General features: G+C 42.6%; 1 protein-coding gene across 2 annotated transcripts in view; it reads left to right on the top strand.

Annotated features, from left to right (window-relative positions):
* Window positions 1-15854, top strand: part of ARID3A (AT-rich interaction domain 3A) — a 74360-nt gene that overhangs the window by 48023 nt on the left and 10483 nt on the right. For both annotated transcript variants that reach the window (XM_026670990.2, XM_026670991.2), the window contains exons 5-6: window positions 9718-9901; window positions 13575-13822. In XM_026670990.2, coding sequence (XP_026526775.1) covers window positions 9718-9901; window positions 13575-13822 — 432 coding nt within the window. The remainder of the gene's footprint in view (window positions 1-9717; window positions 9902-13574; window positions 13823-15854) is intronic.

Consider the following 15854-nt stretch of genomic DNA (forward strand, 5'->3'; position numbering starts at 1 on the left):
TTGTTTTGGACCTGGTTAAATTAGTGGAAGAAATGAAGAATTGAAAGAGGTCCTCAAATTAGTGAACAGAGAGAAGGTACACTCAGTGTGAGGTTATGTTGGTGGAAACAGTTAAGATATGTATTCCCTTTTAGTCTATATTTTTTACAGATTTAGATTTTATAGATTTTTACAGATTTTAAAGCAGCTATTCCTGTAATATGTTCTGTTTCTTCTCAATAGCATTTTTCAAACTAGGAAGCATTAAGTTCTTGAATACTAGATATATAAAAATGCAAAATCTGCATTGCTTCAGAAGGTTCTTCATACTGCATCCTACATATAATTACTAAATGGTGCACATGGAGAACTTTGGGGAAGGAACAAGGAATTACTGTTGTGAAAGTATTTGGAAAGTAGACATTTTGATTTAAACAGCAAATAAGACTTCTTTTTTTAAATTGAAGAGTCATACTGCCAGTTGGTAATCTAAGATGTTTGGAGAGCAGCAAGTTGGAGAATGTTTCCTTTGAAAGGTTGCAGAAATAATGAGCAAGTTTTCATGACCATAAATAATGAGCATTTTCGGGCTTCATGTTAAAGGAAAGAAGCGATTGGAGATGGCAGGGCCAGTGGAAAGAATCCTTGTCTGCAGCTTGTTACAGTCTTTGGGATAAGGGTTACAGGAAGCATTTTGCAGACATAATTAAATTAGGTTTGGGCCTAATCTTAAAAAGGTCTCTGGTTGCAGCAAGGCATGCTAGAAGACATAATGGTCCCTCTGCCTTTGAAAATATAAATGCCAGCAATGGCTTGCAGCTGGCTCCAGCACTAATTGGAAGATGGGGGCCCCTTGGGCATGTGAGACAGAGGGGTTACAGAAGTTGTGGAGAGAGAGAGAGAGAGCTGAGGCTCTTTGCTCACAGATCTGGAAAATTGAATTTTAAATGTTAATGCTAAGTACAGTTCTGATTTTTTTCCAAGTTAAATAGAAATACCTAGATCAAGGATCTTCAAACTTGGCAAGTTTAAGACTTGTGGACTTCAACTCCCAGAATTCCTGAGCTAACATAACTAGAGAAGGAATTCTGGGAATTGAAGTCCACAAGTCTTAAAGCTGTCGAGTTTGAAGACCCCTGACCTAGATAGTCGGAGGGAAAATTGGCTCCCAGTTGAGTGCCAGTACTAAAGGAAGTCCCATTATTGGAATCCAAGTATATATTCTCTAGCCTGATGCCCTGCAGCTGTGCTGGATCCCAGAATTGCTAGACAGTAGAGCCCAAAGACTTTGCTTGCTGGGGATAATGGGAGTGGAAAAACACTTTGTTGTAGTACACTATTGTAGGTGTGCCTGAAGCAAATCTGGGGTTTCACTGGGTCTCCCTTCCTTGTTTCATCACCATTGCTTAGTTGTCATGAGTACAGCCTACATGTGTATTCCAACTACAGAAACCTATTATTATTCTTATTAGTGTTAAGAACATGTAAAGTGATAGGACTCCTTAAACTTGTTTGCCTTTGAACTCTTTGCCATTGATGGGACTCAAGAGAATTGGGTCAAGAGCCAAGAAGGCAGCAGAAGAAGAGAGAAGCTGATTGGGCAGAGCAGCTGTTGCACCTGAGCATCTTTAAAAGCAAGGCTTCTTCCCCATCTTCTGTTAGACACTACTTTAACAGTCCATTGCAAAAGATGGCCTTTCAGAGAGAGTCTCCATTGAGCTGCATTCAGATATTATGCTAAATTAGGATGGTTCTTTCTGTTGCTGCCATAGGCCTCGTTCTTTAAATTTTGCTCCATAGAAAATCTGTGTGCTAAGAGTTGGCATTACCTTGGTGGCATTGCCTTGATTTAGCATCACAGAATCATAACAGGACTATAAGTGGAAAGGGAAAATTTAAGGTATTTTTCCTCTATTGGTGGGATCAAGTAAATAGCATACCTATTTTATTAAAAAAAAAAAACAACCCTTTTTATTGTGCTAATATTACTCAGTACTATAATTTGCTCTCAGCTATTTGATAGTGTAATCCTTGGCTGTTTTATAGACTTTGGAAAAAAAAAAAAAAAGGCCGTGGGCCACCTGCTATTAACACACTAACCATGCTTATTGAACAAACCATAGTAGCTTCCTTTGCATAATCTAGGGCAGTGGTGGCTAACCTTTTTGGGTTCCCATGCTGAAAATTGTGCGCACGTTTGTGTGCCAGCACCTAGAAGGCAATGTGTGCCCCCCCCCATGCCCCCTGCCAGATACCTGACAATCAGCTGTTGGGTGGGCGGCACGCGCATGCGCAGTAGGGCTTTTCCGGGCGACCTCTCGGACCTAGGGCCTAGTGGTGGGGTTGGAGAGGAGCAAGGTTGGAGGAGAGCATAGCTCACAGTGTAGCATAGCAGGAGGAGAGTGGAGCTGGAGGGGAGCAGAGCGCTCAGGCCACAGTGCATAGCAAAAAATTCACTGTAGATAGCAAAACATGGTAAGCCCCTCTCTGATGGGGATATTATCAAAACGGCCATTTTGTCTGGGAGTATTTCCCTTTTTCATGATTTCCCAAACAAGAATAAAATTATTCAACGGGTCTCTGAGGTGCCACTTAACAGAAATACTGTTAAAGATCGAGTCCAGCGCATGGCAAGTGATGTTAATCAGCAGCTCACCACTGACTTACAAAAGGCAGGCTGTTACTCCATGTGCTTGGATGAAAGCACAGATATAAATAATAACGCGAGGCTGTTATTGCATTTTTCTTATAAGACAAAAGATCTTAATGTATGAGTTTTTTTTTTTTCTAAACTAAAATCTCATTATTCAGGTTAAATTGCCATGTTGGCAACTTTGCGATAAATAAGTGGGGTTTGGGTTGCAGTTTGGGTACTCGGTCCCTAAAAGGTTCGCCATCACTGACTTAGACCATTACCCTTGGTTTATAAGCCACAATAGGTAGATTTGCAGAGAACATCTTATGCCAAAGCACAGGGTATAACTCTAGTAAAAAAAAAAAAAAAAAATCCTGAATGTTTTCTCTGATAGATCCTAGATGAGCTGATCAACAAAATGCAGCTGGTAAAGCCCAGAAGAAGATTCTCAAGTCTGTGGATCAAGGCAGGGGAGGGAAAATATTTGCCCCTAACTCAAGGAATCTGGTGGGGATGCGGGAAGCAGATGGCCTTGGCCAGCAGGGCAGAGGGGGGTGATTTCTTTGAGTGGAATGTAAGAAGTCACAAAAGGGGGTGGGGAAGCAGGGAAAGGAAATTGCAGGCATGTTTTTGGGAGGTTTAATATCCTTTGAGGGGCTCGCCCACCCAGCACCAGGCCATCTAAGCAAACAATGGTGAGGTAGCCTAGTATATTCCTGGGCTGTGTTTAATGGGGAAAGGGAGGGGCACACGGGAGGGGGGTGGAGGGGACACATAGAATGGCTGCATGAACAATTGTCAACATGTTTTTGAAGCCGGAAAGGAGCATTAAGCTAAATGGCGGGAATTCCTGAAGGATATGGCTGTGAGGCAGTTTAAATCCTGCAGGAGGAGGGAGGGATGGCGACAATGATGCCAGGAGCACCCAATGCTGTTATTTACCCAAGAGCAAAGGCTCCAGTGTGCCAGCTTGGAGGCCACAAGGACCTGCGACTCTGGGCATTCTGTGTCCCAATGCCTTCCACATCCCAAAGCAACAGGTGTTTTCATCCATGCAATTTGCAACTTGTATTGGATAGTTTTGATGTATTAGTCAGTGGGACAGAATAAATACATTGCATTTATTCAGTTGATACCCCGCTTCCCTATCAAAACCATTTCTAAGTGAAGGCATCAAACGGAATTCAGCAGGGGATTGGTGATACTAGGTATAAGCTGGTTTCACGAGCCATAAGATAGTTTGGTTTTGTCATAGGTGTGAATTTGGTATGAATACAGCCATTGCATTTGGTATATTACAGTTCATGGCACAGCATGAAGCATGAGCCAGCTGCTAAGGGTTGTTTGACAAACGGGTGAAAACAACAAATAACACTTAATTTAACACAATGCTAAGCCTTAGGCCACTTTTCTTCCTCATAGCATCTTCTGGATGCACCAGACCCCTATTTCCATTTCCTTTGTGGGCGGGTGTAGTGGCTGGAGATTTTTTAAATTTATTTTTAATGTTATCTATATCCAACTTTTATTATTTTTATAAATAACTCAAAGCAGAAAACATACACAATACCCATTCTTCCTCCTATTTTCCCCATAACAACAAACCTGTGAGGTGAGTTGGGCTGAGAGAGAGTCGCTGGCTCAAAGTTACCCAGCCAACTTTCATGTCTTGAAACAGGAATAGAACTCACAGTCTCCTGATTTCTGGCCTGGTGCCTTAACCACTATATTAACCAATATACCGGGAAACTACCAAACTGAGAAAATCCTGGTTCACTGAACTACTAAGCAACCTCAAAATTGCTTCCTCGAAACAACCCCAATGACAGAAAAAAATTTTTTTTTACAAATAGCAGCACAGATACCAGAAAAAAAAAAAAAATTCCACCAGCTATTGCTATACTTAAATGCTATGCTGGCTGAAGAATTCTGGGAATTGAAGTCCACACGTTTTAAAGTTGCCAAGTTTGGGGACCCCTGGCCTAGGCCCTAGGGTCGCAAAATACACTAAATTAGACTAAAATTGCCCAGAGTGTATGCCAGGCATATGAATTTTACTAATGAATTGAATAAGGCTTAATAGTTTGGTTGACTCCGTTCACTTATTGTGGGAAAGGCCACCTTATTAAGACACTTTTTGGGTTGTTGTAAAGGTTTTTTTATTTTTAAACATGAATATCATTTCATGGACATTGTGGCGTCTGAGTGTCATTCATTTTGATACAAAAGTAATATTAATACAAATGAAAATTACTAGATTAATTAGACGTACCGTGTTTCTCACAAAATAAAGCCGGGCCTTATTTTTTTTTTTTTGAGCCCCGAAAAAACGGCTAGGACGTCTTTTTGGAGGTGAATTAATCCCCACCCCACCCCCGCGTACCAGTGCCATCTCCAACAACAGCATCTGAGTTGCTCCCGCTCTTCCCACGTCCCCGTAACAACAGAATTTTTTTTTTTGAGGTACCTGGGAGCGCTGCACGCTGCATTTTGGTTTAATCCCGAGCAGCCCATCCCACGTGAGAAGAGCCGAGCGAGCGTCTCTGCTGCTGCTACCCTTGGTGCTCCAGCCTCGGGCTCTGCACGTTTGTAAAAGTCCCGGTGCGCAGCCCAGTCCTGCATTCCAATCGCCCAGGCCGAGCTGCAGCTGTCCCTCTCTCGCCAGCGCTGTCTTCAATAACAGTGGCAGCAGTGGCGGGAACCGTGGAAGCGTTTCAGCCGCTTCTCGGGTGGGGGAGCCACCTCCATAACTTCAACACTGTTGTTGGAGACAGTGCTGGCGAGAGAGGCGCCAGCACCGGTGGGAACCGTGGAAGCTACAGAGGCCTGAGAAGTGGCTGAAACGCTGCTGGACATCCATGCTGATGCCACCCACCTGCTGACCCGGGTAAGGGAGCCCTCTGTGCTCCACCATGATTGGCTGTTAGGAGCGGCTGATGGTGAGGCGTAGCTGCCCGCGGGGCACTCCTAATGGCAAGTTCCCCCCCCCCGCCTCACCCCCAACTTCGCATGTTTTAAACTAGGCCTAAATTTGGGGGGAGGGGCTTAATTTCATTTTATGCCCAGAAAACATGCTGGGTCTTCCTATTGGGGGGGCCGTATTGTTGGAGAAACACAGTACATGATCTAATGTTATTATACATATCTGTATCAGCACATAATCCTTCTTTTTTCAATTATCCAATATTTGCTACATCCTTCTGATAATAATACCATTATTTTTGAACATACCTGATAATATCCTTTTTCAAAATCTGATCTTAACCTCTAGCATTCACTTTAAAGACACATTTTGGACAACAACTGGCTTAAATGTAGCATGCCCTATGGAAATAGCAAATTGAGCTTTATTAATCTGATTTTTAATATATTGTGTGAAGCTAGCCATTGTATTAAACTCTGATTTAATCCTGCTTTAATTAATGAACTATAATTGTTTGGGTTGGTGCAATACACCAAGCCCAAACCAGGGCTTCCCGTGTTGCGCAAACCCAAGCATAATATTGGAACTAGGCCCTGGGACTTGCACTTTGTGACTTATCTTCATTTTTGTGCACAAAAGCAATGTATAACAGTTATCTTGCACAAGCAGCTCAGTTTAGTGAGCTCTGCGGATCCCCATTCCTTTTTTAGTGAAATCTTGCTCTCTTCCCCCCCCCCGCCTACAACATAAGCATGTAAGGCCAGCTCAGCAATTAGCAAATATGAATCTAGGTGGTGGTAGCATCAGGACAAGCATAAAACCAGTTGGGGGAGTTTTCTAAAAAGCTGATGTTTGTGTGTGGGGATCGACTCTCAAAACAACTCTCTCATTTTTGGTGCGTTTTGGAAATGTGAGGATTGTTGGTTGCCTTTTTCCATGGTGAGGGGGCAGTGGCCGGATTTCTGTCTGCTGTGTATTTCCCAGCATAGGGGTTGGGGGCGGAGCCCTGCTGCCAATCCCATTCTGCAGACTGAAATAGGAAGGTAATTCCTTCCCTCAGAAGAAATACCTCCTAGGATTTGAGCCCCAGCTGCCCTGGCTCAAATAGATTTTTCTCCCGGAAAATGTGCCATGCCTTCCTGCAGTAAACTATGCTGCACAATAAGGTGTTTTTCCTCCCCCGCCTTCCCTTTCCCTTGCCCCTCCCCCTCCCCCTGTTCAAAATTGTTCCTTTTTGTTTTAAGGAAGCAATAAATCAATAAAAGGAGAAATCAATTAAAAGGGAAAGAGATGGGAATGAGAAGCAAACAAAATTTCTGAAAAGCCATTTCTTGCTTTGCTGTCTGGATCTTTGCTGGGTCTTCTCTATTTCTCTCAAATAATCAGAAAGCTTAGGAGGTCAGATCATTATGGCCCCAAACTGTTGTGCCTGTACTTTTGGGATAGCCTGTCAGAGCCATATAGTTCATTCCTAAAATGCTTGAAATCCTGAACGTTTCAAGATATACACTGCCAATCCTGTTGATGTGGTGTTCTTTTTAAAAATCCATTCAGCTAAGTTTCCTTTGCTGAGTAAAACTACCACAAAGCTGATAACAAAGGCCGACAATCGGCCTTCAATATAATTTTTTCCTTTTAAAAAAAAGGAAAAAGTATGGCAGCAATTCTTTGTTTTAAAATACAGTATATTGAAACCATCCCAGTGCAGGCTGGAATAAATAAACGTTTCACATCTTACAGGCTAGGCTAGCTCATTTTGCACAGCAAAGGTTTCCAGAAATATAGAGGGATTGCATTCACAAAACATTGTCACATCCTTTCCATTTTTCACACCCTTCAATGGTTTGGAAGAGAGCATGGTTAATCCTCAAGATCCGGCCCGCTTTTATGCAGGTAGTCCACAATGTACAACCACAATTGGAACCAGAATTTCCATTGCTGAACAAGACGCTTTTTAAGTGATTTTTAAGTGACGCCCAGTTTTATTTTATTTTTTGTCATGGCTGTTAAGCGTATCACTTCAGTTAAGTGAATCATGCAGTCATTAAACAAATCTGGCTTCCTCCATTGATCCTGGTTGTAGGAAGGTGGCTGGGAAGGTCGCAAATGGCGAACACAAGACCCTGAGATGCTGAAGGCTTCATAAATACATGCCAGTTGTCAAGCCCATGAAGGCTGGCTGGAGAATTCTGGGAGTTGAAGTCTAAGAGCAAGGTTGAGAAACACTGGTCTAAGTATTTCCAGGGATAACATCAAGGCCTTATGCTTCAGAGGGATTTAAAAAATCTCAGCCATTAAAACTCGGTCCCTAACCAGATCTGCCCCCATTCACTTGGTGTACTGGGCAAAAGATTGCTTGTTGCTGAGCTGGACTAAGGTCTTTGCCAGGCCACTAACTAATTGGATAGCAAATCTCCCAAAGAGACCAAAAAACCCTCATCTGGATCCATGGAAAGTGAGCTCTTCGTATTCTGCACAGACAGCCTGTAATCCAGAAGTGATTGGATAGGAATTTGTCCATAAAAATGGGGTAAACTCAACTACAAAAGGTTACCTGAGGGTTCAACTTATAGTTTCCCCCACAAGCATTATTCTACAACCATTTTTTTTTTTAAAAAGAATTTTCATGCATGCTTGCAAGGTGAAGGTAGAAGAAGGGGTTGTGTAATATCAAGGTTTCTTGGCAAGGCTTCAAAGCCTCCTCAGGCCAATGCCGGTCCTTAAATTTAAGGCATGAAACAAGTTTTGTAACTTGCATAATTTCACAAATCTGCAAAGTTCACCTGTCCCTGTTCGTTGCTCAATGTGGGTTCCTTGATACATGTTTTTTTTTTATTATCGTGGCTTAAATAAATGCACACTAAGCAAAAAGATTCTGCTGATAAATGCAGGGAACTTCGTAGAGAACATGGAGCCTAGCCACGCTTCAAGAAAAATCCCAAACACGGAGATAGTATAGTGGAGGTTCTTGTTTCTACTGAGCAGTTGCTTTATAAATGAAACAGCCTTTTCAAAACTGTGGTAAGGCCAGCCAGGTGTCACAGAGATCCCCATGTGCTGCAGAAAAGAAAGTGGCATTTTCTTTTGCAGTGAGAACTGGGATTATATTTTAGAAAGGAGTATTTATAACGTGTGAATAGTTCCATTGCTAGAGTTTGCAAAATTGCAGGCAAGTACAGGCTTCTAGAAATACATCCCTTCTCTGTAATCATTCCTCTCTCATCACCCCCCTCCATTTTTAGTATGTATTTCTTTGCATTCCAAGACAAGGCTGTATTATAAATACTTGAGTGCCTCTGAGGCTACTGGCCTGTACTGGGATTGGAGGCCAAGTGAGTGGAGCAGAGGGAAAAATTCTGAAGTGTTAGCTGCGCTGTCTGACACTGTTTCTAAGCAACATGCATTAGGAGAAGCAAATCTTATTAAAAGTATCTAGAGGACTTTCAGGACATGGTGTTCATCATCACAGGGCTTCTGAATTATCTCCAGGATATAAGACTGAAACCTGCACCATCAGTTGTGGCAATTTTGCCCTGCTGTTCAACACCAACAGTTTTAACCTCAGTGAACTGAAGAGGGCTGCTTCTGAATCACCTTCCAGAGGAAAAAAAAATGAATTTTACCTCTGCCACAAGTTGCCTTGGTAGCCTTTCATTAATGTTTCCCTTTTGTCTCTTAAATTCCCTTTTGTCTCTTAAACTCATTTAACAAAAGGAGTCTGTAATTATCTATAAATAAGTCATTCCTGATTATATTTGCATCAATACTAGTTCTTTGCTATTGCAACAAGCTAGCTGATCTCAGTGTAATTCATTAATGTGTTTTTTGTTTTCCTAAGCCAGAGGTCTCCAAACTTGGCAACTTTAAGACTTGTGGACTTCAAGTCTGGCTAGAGAATTCTGGGAGTTGAAATCCACAAGTCTTAAAGTTGCCAAGTTTGGGGACCCCTGCCCTAAGCAGGCCTAATAATGGTTTTCCTTTCAGAGTTTATTTTCTGTATTCTTCCAACTTAAGAACTGCATATGATGCACTTCATAGAAGCAGAAATGGTACACAAATATTGTTATCATGAGAAAACTATTTAACAAATAAAAATCTGGATCCTGGTTGATGTCGGAAGTCACCATCTTTGTGATTGTTGCCTTGCCCAACACTTTTTTCCACTTTCCCCCCAACACAGGGACCCCCGTGAACCGAATCCCGATCATGGCCAAGCAGGTGCTGGATCTTTATATGCTCTACGTTCTGGTGACCGAGAAGGGAGGCTTGGTGGAAGTGATCAACAAGAAGCTGTGGAGGGAGATCACCAAGGGATTGAATTTGCCCACCTCCATCACCAGCGCCGCCTTCACACTGCGTACCCAGTAAGTCACAGGAGGACGTTCAGGAAGTGCCTTCACCAACCTGACTTCAGGATGGGTCAAGGCATTTAAGGGGCAATATTTGTATAGGGAAAGAGGAAGAATTTGTTTTAGTGGAAAAACGACTGTCATGTGTGAAGACTATACAACAATAAATGGAGGAATAAATCTCTCCCAGTCCTGTAAGAAAAAGATTTCAATAAAGAAGAATATTTGTAGCTCAGGGTTGAAATGAGGGGTCCTTGGTGCTCTCTGAGCTTGGTTGTTTTCTTGGAGATGTTTCGTTGCCCAGACTAGGTAACACCATCAGTACTTTGATGGGTAATGAAACATCAGCAAGAAAAGTGGTGTTTCCTCCCCCGCCTCGGTGAGCCCAGTCTTATCAGGGCAACCTGGTCTACCCAAATATGAGACAGAGCATACTCCTTCCGTAGCCCAGGTTTGAATCCCAGAAGGGTATGGCTAGCTGATGAGAGCTAAATAGCTTGAAATAGATCTATACAAGGTAAAGGTAAAGGTTCCCCTCGCACACAAGTGCTAGTTGTTTCTGGCTTAGGGGGCGGTGCTCATCTCCATTACAAAGCCAAAGAGCCAGCACTGTCAGAAGACGTCTCTGTGGTCATGTGGCTAGCATGACTAAACACCGAAGGTGCACAGAATGCTATTACCTGCCCACCAAAGTGGTCCCTATTTTTCTACTTGCATTTTTACTTGCTTTTCAAACTGCTAGGTTGGCAGAAGCTGGGACAAGTAACAGGAGCTCACTCCATTATGCAGTGCTAGGGATTTGAACTGCCAACCTTTCTGATCAACAAGCTCAGCGTCTTAGCCACTGAGCCACCACGTCCCTTAGATCTATACTATCATGTCCCTTAGACCTTTATTTCTTTGTCGGTAAATATAAATTCAACTTTTGCAAGAAAACAACCAAGAGAGCACCAAGGATCCTTGAAGAAAAAGATTACCGTATTTTTTTGTTACTCTCTGCAACTGACCTGCAGGAAATTCCCCAGACTGGGGAATGACCATGCTGATTTGAGGTAATGGGAGTTGTATCTAATATGTATGGGTAGCACCAGGCTGAAAAGGCTTGGATATCAGACTGCGGCATGTAAAGAAGACTGGCTATTCCCCCCTCCTCCCTCCAGCATTTTAATCGCCATAACCGGGGTCTCCAACCTTAGCAACTTGTGGACTTCAACTCCCAGAATTAAGTCTTAAAGTTGCTAGGGTTGGAGACCCCTGCTCAATGGAAAAGTGATCAGTTCCAGTATATAAAAAAGAATTTTGGAATAAACGTGTCCTGATAACCATTATCCTAGTTTGTGAAGTAGAATCAGAAAATAGGAGCCTTTCATCTTGTTCTGCCCTTCCTCTCTTTCTCTCCGACTTCTTTCAGTTCCCTTCCCCCATCTTTTCATCCATCCTAATCAACACTAAAGTTAATTACTCTGGAATTCAGAAAACCAGGTGGCTGGAAGGGGATTTGGGATTGGGGGTGGGGAGGAGTAGGAGGAGAGCTATTAACTTTTTAAAAGCCGGGAGCCTTTAAAAGAACACCACCAGCATTTTTTCACCACTAATGCTGGTCTTGGAAACGGAAGTGTCGGAATTTTGGAGCATATTATCCTGAGCCTCTGACAAACAGGGAATATTGATTTGAAATATTTTATTTGAAACATCCTTCCTCTCCGCCTCAGTTTAATAGGTTCCAAGAAAAGTTTCCAGAACAATGAATCTGACACAACCATGTCCTTGATATTGGATTGTTTGTTTGTTTGTATCCCATGTGCATTTTATAAATAACTCATGGTGGTGAACACACACAATGCTCCTTCCTCTTCCTCCTATTTTCCCTATAACAACACGCCGAGGTGAATTGGGCTGAGAGAGAGTAATCCAAAGTCACCCACTTTGCTTTTCTGCCTAAAGTGAAGTAGAATTCACAGTCTCCTGGCTGTGAAAAGGGAGAAAAGCCAATATGGATGAAATGAGAATATTAAGGTGTTTTTTTTAATTAACAACTAGGTTTCTTATTAGCATAGCTCAGTGGTGGTATTCAAAATTTTTACTACCGGTTCTGTGGGCATGGCTTGGTGGGCGTAGTGTGGCTTGGTGGGCGTGGCAGGGGAAAGATATTGCAAAATCCCCATTCCCTCCCCACTCCTGTTCCTATAAAAATGTTCAAGAATGTGGTGTTACACAAAAACAGGCAGTTCTTAGCTTCAACCATTCATTTAGCAACAGTTCAAAGTTACAGTGGCCCTGAAAAAAAGTGACTTACAACTGGTACTTGCACTTAAAAACGTCATGGCATCTCCATGGTGATGAGATCAAAATGCGGGCACTTGGCAACCAGCATGTATTTATAATGGTTGGAGTGTTTTGGTGTCATATGATTGCCATTCGCAACCTCCCAGCTAGCTTCTGACAAGCAAAGTCAATTGAAGATTCACAGTAGATAAAACAAAAGAGCTCCTTCCTTATTTGGTACTTTGGATTACACTAAACTATTATTTTCTCTTAAAAACCAGCCCATGCCACTGTGTCCAATACAGGCTGTCCTCACTTGGGACCTATAGTAACTCTGTTGCTGAGTAAAAGTAAAGTAAAATGTCACGCGACTGTGCCAACTTACAGCATCAGTTCTGGCTACAGTTGTTAAATGAATCATCCATAGTTGTTAAATTCCATGTCTCATGATCGTGACTTGCGATCTCCTGCTGGCTTTCCCATTGACTTTGCTTGCAGGAAGTCGGCTGTGAAGGTTGCCAATGGTGACTTTGTGACGGCAAGACACAATGTCCCTCTAAATGCACCCTGGTTGCCACGCACCCAAATCTCAATCGCATGATCCTGGATTCCTCACCATGGCTGCAAGTTTGAGTAACAGTTGTAAAACCTCCTTTTTCAGTGCTGTTGTAACTTTGAAAGGTTGCCAAACAAGCAGTCACTAAACAAGGACTACCTATATTGCTCTGGTAGATTGATAGATCGGTAGAAAGATAGAAAGAAAGATAGAATTGTTTATTGGCCAAGTGTGATTGGACACACAAGAAATTTGTCTTGGTGCAAATGCTCTCAGTATACATAAAAGAAAAGATACATTCATCAAGAGCCAAGAATCATCAGGTACAACACTTAATGATAGTCATAGGGTACAATAAGCAATCAAATCATACTAGGAAACAGTCAACATAAATTGTAAGGATACAAGCGATAAAGTTAGTCATACAGTCACAAGTGGGAGGGGATGGTGATAAGGAGTGATGAGAAGATTAATAGTAATAGTACTGCAGACTTTGTAAATAGTTGGACAGTGTTGAGGGAATTATTTGTTTAGCAGAGTGATGGCGTTCGGGGTAAACTGTCCTTGTGTCTAGTTGTTCTGGTGTGCAGTGCTCTATAGCGTCGTTTTGAGGGAAGGAGTTGAAACAGTTTATGTCCAGGATGTGAGGGGCCTGTAAATATTTTCACAGCCCTCTTTTGGACTCATGCAAACAGGTCCTCGATTGAAGGCAGATCGGTAGAATTAGACAGAATTATATACATTCAGCAGTGTAATACATTGGCAGATTTAATATATAATTTGAAAAAAAAATTGCTGCTGTTTGTTGAGGTTCTATTAAATTCAGAAGCCATGGTTTTTTGTGTCTCTCTTTTTTGTCTCCAAAAGATATATGAAGTACTTATATCCATACGAGTGCGAGAAAAGAGGGCTGAGTAACCCCAATGAACTCCAAGCAGCCATTGACAGCAACCGGCGAGAAGGCCGTCGGCAAGGATTCAGTGGTTCAATCTTTACCTATTCTCCCAGTGGCACTCACACCATGTTGTCTTCACCCAAGCTTCAAGTACCAACCTTGGGACTGACCTCGGCCACTAATGGCAGCCCCATCGCCCCTGTTCCAAAAATCAAGAAAGGTAACTATTTGCACCCTCTCTTGAGAGGATGTGTTGTACGTTTCAAGGAGTCTTCCTTTGGCTTCCACTCCCACAATCCCTAGGGGCTGGGCTGGGCTGGGCTAAAGATTTGTGGGAGGAGAAGTTCAAAGACCAGAGGGTACCAGGTTATGGAATGTCTTTATATCTTCATTTAAGTATTGCAGATGTAATTAAACTGGTGCTGAGTTGCAGTGAATTTAGTATGCTGATCTCTTAATTAGCAGGTAGGGCTTTTCACATCAAATATAATGGGAAAATTAGTGGGGGAGAGGCTTCCTAGCACCTCAAAAGTAGTCATTAAAAGTTCTATTAGTGCCCTTGTCTGCTGTTTCCTTAAAAAGATGATATACTGGTGGTCTTCACTTAACAACCACTTGTTCAGTGGCCGTTTGAACTTAGGATGGTGCTGAACAAGTACTTACAACTAGTCCTTGTTCTTAAAAGATGGTCACAGCTCCCCGCAGTCAAATGAGGGCCATTTCAACCTCCTTTGCTGGCTTCCTACAATCAAAAATAGTCAATGAGAAGTCAGCAGGAGGTTGCAAATGGCAACCACACGATGTCCTTGCTTAATGACCCACAGTCGTTAACTTAACAACAGCAACAGAAGCGCTAGAATTTCTGTTGCTAAGTGGCAGAGTCGTGACCTTCTTTACCTCTGTGTTGCATAGCAATGAATTTTGGGCTCCTGTTATTAAGTGAGGACTACTTGTACGGAAACTTTGGGAGAAAGGCAGTTGACTTTCTCACCTATGTAGCCCATCCAAAGAATTTGAAATGAGAACGTGACTAATGTGTTTCATTGCCTTGAGTGAAAAATAATCAGTTAAAATATAATCTAGAATCACACATTCTCATTTACTGGATCATTGACTTAATTCAGGTTAATAAGAACAATGACAAAGATATCATTAACATAAAATGCTGTGAGAAAAAAAAAGGATCTGTTCGTGGTGGTTCAAATGAATGTTTTGCTCCTGGGCTTCTCAGAACTTTGAGGGGGAAAAAATCCTGTTAGGCTCTGCCTTTTGCAGTTATCTTCAAAATGTTGTAGCATATTTTTTTGCTCCTTTTATAGTTAGGTTTCCTTATTTTCCACAGCTAGAAATACTGTTCTAAAGTTCACAGTGCCCAGATCAAGAGTGTTCTAACTGGGTTGCATGCATCGATAAAAATCCTGCTTGTTTAACATAAACAGCTTCATTCAGGCAATATAATTGCTCAAGCAGTGGAGAACTTTAGTGAAGCTGAAAAGGCTGCAGCCAGGCTGTGCACCACAGTGTAATCGAGGGGAGAAGTTCCTTATTCCTTTTGGGGTGGTGACTTCTACCTGTAAGGGCACTGCCTGAATCAGCTAATGTTTACCCGCAGGTTTGGTGCCCAGTGTAAAAGTTGATATATAATGAAATTCTGCAGACTGGGTTTTTGGACTCAGGATATCTGAATCTTGCTGATAAAGATACTGCAGAGAGAAACATTACATCAGGGGTGTAAAACTTGATTTCACTGAGGGCCGCATCAGGGTTGTGTTTGACCTCGGGGGCCAGGGGTGGGCATGGCCAAGGTGGGTTTGATCAGCTCGACGTCACTTGTGTTGGGGGTGCCTGTGGTGACCCGAACGCTCTGCCAATGAAAACGGGCTCCCGAGCTCCATTTTCAGCTACAGTGACCTCCTGCAACCCTCTGCCAGCGAAAACGGAGCTCGGGAGGGCCTGCACATGGTCCTCCCGAGCTCCATTTTCATTGGCAGAGGCACTGCAGGCTGGTCCTTTGCTGTTTCTATGGTGGTCCCACGGGCCAGATCTAAGCACCTGTGGGCCGTATCCGGCCCATGGGCCTTGAGTTTGACAACCCTGCCTTAAATGAACACCGGAGTTTAGAGTCCCTTTCCCATGGAAAAAAGCTAAAATGGGGCAGATGGAAATGCTTGAGCATGTAAAGAATTAGGACTGTGCTCTTTTCTTTTTGGAAGAAAGGACTGCAGATCTTGAAGAAGTACAGCACCTCTATT

This window comes from Notechis scutatus, chromosome 1, assembly GCF_049901735.1.
Source record: "Notechis scutatus isolate UNSWTSFEM ecotype Mainland chromosome 1, rNotScu1.2, whole genome shotgun sequence".
Lineage (NCBI taxonomy): Eukaryota > Metazoa > Chordata > Lepidosauria > Squamata > Elapidae > Notechis > Notechis scutatus.